Raw genomic sequence first — 6,130 nt, 5'->3', positions numbered from 1 at the left:
TATATATATATATATATATATATATATATATATATATATATATATATATATATATGTCAAGAAGACTGACGACGAAATTGAATTCTGAGAAAAAAGCAAAACGAAAACTAACAGTTTTAATCTGCCCAAGAATATTGGTCACTGCATAGAGAAGATCTTCTAATTCTTAATATCAGTTTCACATATTAGGAAAAGAAAAAAGTGCATTTATATGGAAATCTCAAGTTAATCCATGAGCTGGATTACTCACTTTCTTATTTAGTGATAGTGATGGCGATTTGTTACTATAATCAAATAAAAGGTTTGTTTTAATTTTCCTTCGTATTAGGAAATCTCTCATTTTCAGTTTTGGGCAATACTTTGCGTGGGGAATGCCTAAATTAATTAGCCGACCAAAGCAGTTTTCATTAGTTACAACTGCAACTCGTTTATCGTATAATTAATATTTGAGTACTCTAAAATACAAATTATTGTAGGGGTCCTTTGGTTTGGCGACTAGGGACCATATAGTTGGTCATTTTACCTCAATTAGCAACTCTAAGTGGGAGATTCAATTTCAAATGGTAATGTCGGAAGCTCAAATTTCATTGATCAAGTTATTAGTGTTGGACTTTAAGCATTGGGCTTTAAAAGTCTAAGAGTATGAATTGGAAATGGTGGAAAATAAAATGGAGGGAAATGAAAATTTGAATAAAGTGAGCTTTTGTCTTGAACTTTGTCCCTCATTGGTGAGGGACAACTACATTTGTGCGTATATATATAGAATCACTTCTTAGATCTCTTAAAAGGAGTTGAAGAGAATGAACCCTCGCGCCGTCCTCGTCGCTCGCTCAGTTTCGGCTTTGGATTTGGATTTGGATTTGTCAAATGATCGATAAGATTATTTTTTGGACAAAATTTATTTAATTAATTATTTAATAATTAATTAAAAGCCAGCATGAAAGTTTATTCCGTTTCATCCCGACCTTGGCAACGTGTGAGGGGGTTAAAATTCCTTAAGGACGCACAAGCAAATTGTGGACTCGGGATATTTTTTATACTTTACTGTTTTTTTCTAGTTTTTTATTCTAACAGTCTTTCTGATTTTGCGTTTTAATACAGTAGCGTTCACAATTAGTTGAATCTTGTTTATCATCTACAAATTATTTACGTAATAAATAAGTAACCAGGAAATCAAATATATATTTTATCAAATGATAGGTGTCGCGAGGATGTTTATAAACATATTTTATAAATTTCACCAATTTTTATGAAACTGTTTAACCGGACATAATGATAAAGATATTAATTTAACTTATATATCATGTTAGTGGCAGTGAACGAGAAAATTAAATAATAAATTAATAGTTGATAAAATCCAATAATCTCATTTTTTAGCTTTCAAAGTTGGCAAACATACCTTGGATGGGCGATCACCCAACTAGCTCCTGCTTGAAAGCAAGAAGCTCACAATAGTATAGATAGGACGCGAGTATTTCAGTCATTAACATTAGTGGATTATGTAAAAATGCTAAAAGAGAGGGATCCAAACTCGTGGAGGTTCAAATTTTCAAGGCAATGCTACCATTCACCTAGAAAGGAATGACGTTATATAAAATGATCAATGGTATTGGATTGAATATTTGAGATGCCTCAAAATGGGAAAATGTGATATAAATTTGGAAGAAGTGAGAGATTGTTTCATAATTAAGTTATATTCATTGATAATAATTCTTTACATTATTAATATAGCTGTATGGGTCAAACTAACACCATGACAAGGACCCTCAAATCATCATTTAGGATAATCCAAGAAGCCACCTCAGATGTGGTCGAGGAGTCTAAGAGAGCCACAGTCAAGACACCGACAAAGATCAAGGTCGAGCAGTCGAGAAGAGCCGCGATTAGAGCTATCCCTGAGGATCAAGGACGAGGAGTCTAAGAGATTTGTGATCAAGACACCGAGAAGATCAAGGTCGAGTCGTCTAGGAGAGCCGCGGTTAGAGCTATCCCTGAGGATCAAGGTCGAGGAGAGCCGTGGTTAGTGTTATCCATGAAGGTTATGGTCGGGTACCGGCGATAGAGCTATAACGGTTAGTTTTCATAATAGAATCTGGAAGAGAATATTCTTGTGAATATTACTCACATTTGTACTATTAGGGTTTTTTGGGAAGAGATCCCATATAAATAGAAGAAAGAGAGAGAAGAGAGGCACGTGAAACTCATTTTGCAAGAACAACACTTAGAAAAAGATTTATGCTTCACTCAATATAAGACTTTACTTTCACCAAGATTCTTTCCAGATCTGAGGATTCTCAACTCTTTGAGAATCTATTGTTCAATCATTGTCAGGTGGAAGGTTCCTTTTGTTCCACCTTTTGCTCATTAAATTGTTCCTTTTAATTACGTGAGTGCCATTATGTGGTTATTTACTGCATATCAAACATACTGTTACTGTTCTTGATAGTAAAAGGTATTTATTACATAGAATCATCTTTGTCTCTAAGAACGCTTCTCAGCGGCCTTTTTCTGATATCAAGATCTGAGGAAATTATTCTTAACTAAGATTAACATATGTTTAACTGAAATTAATTATTTGAACTAAGATTTATATTTTTGGGTAAAATAATTTGGCGTCGTCTGTGGGGATTTCTTGGTTAAGCTTTTAGTCTCCTTTAGATCTATAACTGATGCCGGTCACTAACATCACAAAGCCCGAGATCTACTCTCTTTCCTTGTGGGAAATCTAACATGGCAGGTAACCGAGAAGAAAGGGTGAGGATAACAAGTGACTTACAGACCAACCTTATAACGGTCCTCTATGAGAGCTGCGAAACAACTGGTGAGGATATGACGCCGAACGCGTCCCCTAGGAGAGACGGGTCGCCACCCTCGCACTGTAGCATAACAAAATCTCATGGTAAAGGAGCCACTACGTCTGCGGAGGAAGGGGCACCCCCAGCAGTTAAAAAGCTTCTCAAGGCGTGGTTGACTGATACACTAATGAGTATCCTCAACAAACCCACCCCAGGCTCAACTGTGGAAACCGCAAGGACTATCACAATACAACAAATGGACGAGCAGTGCAATCAGCCATTTCGACTAACGATAGGTGTAACTCACAATATCATTAATAATGCAGGTGACAACGCCCTTACATCCATCCTGAAAAGGATGGAAGAATTGGAGAATGAAAATAAGGCGCTCCGTGATCAGATGAAAGAACATCAGGAACGAGTCGATAAAATACCAAGCGCCCCTAAATTGCTACCAAAAATGGACGTCGACAGGTTCATAGAGAAGCCATATAGCGATGATGCAGCTCCCCATGCCATACCAAAAACCTTCAAAATGCCGCCCTGCCTCAGAATATACGACGGCACGACTGACCTAGAAGATCATGTGACTCATTCACCACCGTGAAAGGCAATGACCTCGCCAAAGAGCAAGTGTCCTCCATTCTACTAAAAATCGGCGAAACCTTCACAGGAGGAGCATTAACATGGTATTCCCAGCTACCTGCGCTCCATAGAAACTTTCGAAGAGATGGTCGAAAAGTTCGTAATGGCCCATGTTGGGGCCAAGAAGACCGAGGCGAGAGTGAACGACATATTTGCCATTAAACATGCCCTAGGGGAAGGGCTGAGGGACTTCCTCGCCCCGTCAACCGAGTGAGGATGACTTTGCCGAACATATCCGAAGGAATGGCGGTTGCGGCATTTCAGAACGGGCTGAGCAGGGATGGTTCGAGGGTAACTAGGAAGTTATTAAGTCGGCTGATGAAGTACCCCCTGCCACTCGGGACGAAATACACAATGCATATTGTGCTGAGGTCCGAGCAGACGAGGACGAACTCAATGGACCAACTCATCGACTGACTTCGGTACAGGCCGAATCCAGGAAAAATTAAAGAAATGATACCGAAGAGATCTCGCAGCTCCGTGACCTAACAGGGAACGACATCAACCGTATGTTAGAACGGCCATTGCGCCTTCCTCTTGCTACGAAGAAGGCCCGTCTAAACCAAGTACAGGGAATCATCGGAATGAAAGAGGTATGTCCCCTTTATTATCCGCTCACAACTTTTGTGTGTCACTTATAGAGATAGTCTATGACCTGGAAAAGTTCGGACCGAAGGTAAAGTGGCCGCAGAAGATGAGGTCTGATCCGGATACTAGAAAGTCAGACGCCCTCTGCGAGTTCAATCATGAACGAGGGCACAAAATCGAAGATTTCATCGCCCTAAGGTAGGAGGACGTAAACATGTTACGACAAGGACACCTCAAAGAGTTGCTGAGCGACCAGGGAAGGACCAACTTTGGCAGAGGACGCGAACAATACCAAGGACCGCCGAAACCGCCCTCACCAGCTTGTACTATCCACATGATCATCGGTGGCAGTGACGATGCCTCCATCAACATCATGAAATTCACCACTACCCACAAGCTCAAATGGTCGATCACCCGTGAACGGCATGACGAACTCGAAGAGAGTATCATCTTCGATAAGTCAGATACCAACTGTTTGACTTTTCCTCACAATGATGCCCTCGTTATTACTTTACGAATTTTAGATATCGATGTGAGACGCATTATGGTAGATGATGGGAGCGGTGCGTGCATTATCCATCCTCGAGTATTTGCACAAATGAAACTCGAAGATAAAATAGTATCACGTTGCATCACGCTAACTGGTTTTAACAGCACAGTTGAGCGAACATTTGGAGAAATCACACTCCCCGTTATGGCCGGTGGCGTCACTTTGGAAACCACATTCCACATCATGGACCAAGACACAACGTACAACGCCGTAGTAGGGCGACCATGGATACACACCATGAGAGTTGGCCCTCACAGCTTATACCAGGTCATCAAGTTCTCGACTCCGTGGGAATATTCAGTATACGATGGGAACAACGCATATCCACGGAATGTTACCGCATCACCCTAGATACTACGACCACTAAACAAAAAAAGGGTCAATGAAAAAGAGGCATAACAATCAGCAGGGTCAAGGTCCACATGTGACGACGGCGGGGACAGCATCAGAGACCCCGATACGGTTGAAGCTGCAGGATCGACCATAGAAGACCTCGACCCCGTTCAAATAGACCTCAACGGCCACGACAAGAAGGCGTGCATCGGCTGAAAACTTCAGGAACCGGGTAAATTTCGTCAATTCTTAACAGCTAATGCAATTTGTGTGCTTTCAGCCATGCAGATATGCCAGCAATCCCAAAGGAAATCTCCACACATAAACTGCACGTCGATCCATTCCATCCCCCAGTAAGATAGGTCAGCGCAAGTTCAACTCCACAACTAACGATGCAGTACGCGAAGAGGTGGAAAATTTGTTAGAAAATGGCAGGGAGTCGAAGTACCCCAAATGGGTCGCCAACGTGATCATGGTGAAAAAGAAGAATGGGAAATGGCAGTTGTGCGTGGATTTCATATATTTGAACAAAAATGCCCCAAGGGTTCGTTCCCGTTACCCCATATCGACCAACTCATCGATGCGACGTCAGTGCATGAACTACTGAGCTTCCTAAAGCTTACTCGGGTTACAATAAAATCCTCATGAAAGAAGAAGATCAGGAAAACAACATTCATCACCCATCAAGGAACGTACTGCTGCCGGGTCATGCCCTTCGGGCTAAAGAACGCGCGGGCAGCTTATCAAAGGTTGGTGATAAGAATGTTCAAGGACCAGCTCGGCAAGATTATGGAAGTCTATATAGACGACATGCTAGTCAAATCCAAAAGGAAAGAGGATCACATCGACCATCTGAGAGAAACTTTCGACATACTCAGACGGTACGGAATGAAACTGAACCCTGAAAAGTGTGCATTAGGCATGGCCTCAGGAAAATTTCTAGGCTTCCTGGTATCACAACGAGGGATCGATGTCAATCCTGACAAAATCAAAGCCATCGAGAGGATACCAGAATAATGGACCACCAAAAAACAGGTTCAAAGGCCGACCAGCCGTATCGCCGCCCTGTAAGGTTCATCTCACGGTCGTCAGACAGGTGCCACAAGTTCTTCAGCGTACTTAAGAAAGATAACGGCCTCCAATGGACTTCTGAGTGCATCCAAGCCCTAAAGCAACTAAAGATGTACCTTTCGTCGCCACCTCTACTTTCCAAACCTAA

General features: G+C 41.6%; 1 protein-coding gene across 1 annotated transcript; it reads left to right on the top strand.

The window, feature by feature from the left end:
* LOC109224379 lies at positions 4,243 to 4,929 on the top strand. Its single transcript, XM_019388959.1, has one exon. It carries the CDS (start codon positions 4,243 to 4,245, stop codon positions 4,927 to 4,929), a length of 687 nt encoding a protein of 228 aa, XP_019244504.1.

This window comes from Nicotiana attenuata, chromosome 3 (assembly GCF_001879085.1).
Source record: "Nicotiana attenuata strain UT chromosome 3, NIATTr2, whole genome shotgun sequence".
Taxonomy (NCBI): domain Eukaryota; kingdom Viridiplantae; phylum Streptophyta; class Magnoliopsida; order Solanales; family Solanaceae; genus Nicotiana; species Nicotiana attenuata.
Note: the sequence above shows the minus strand (reverse complement) of the source record. Positions and strands in the feature narration are given on the sequence as shown.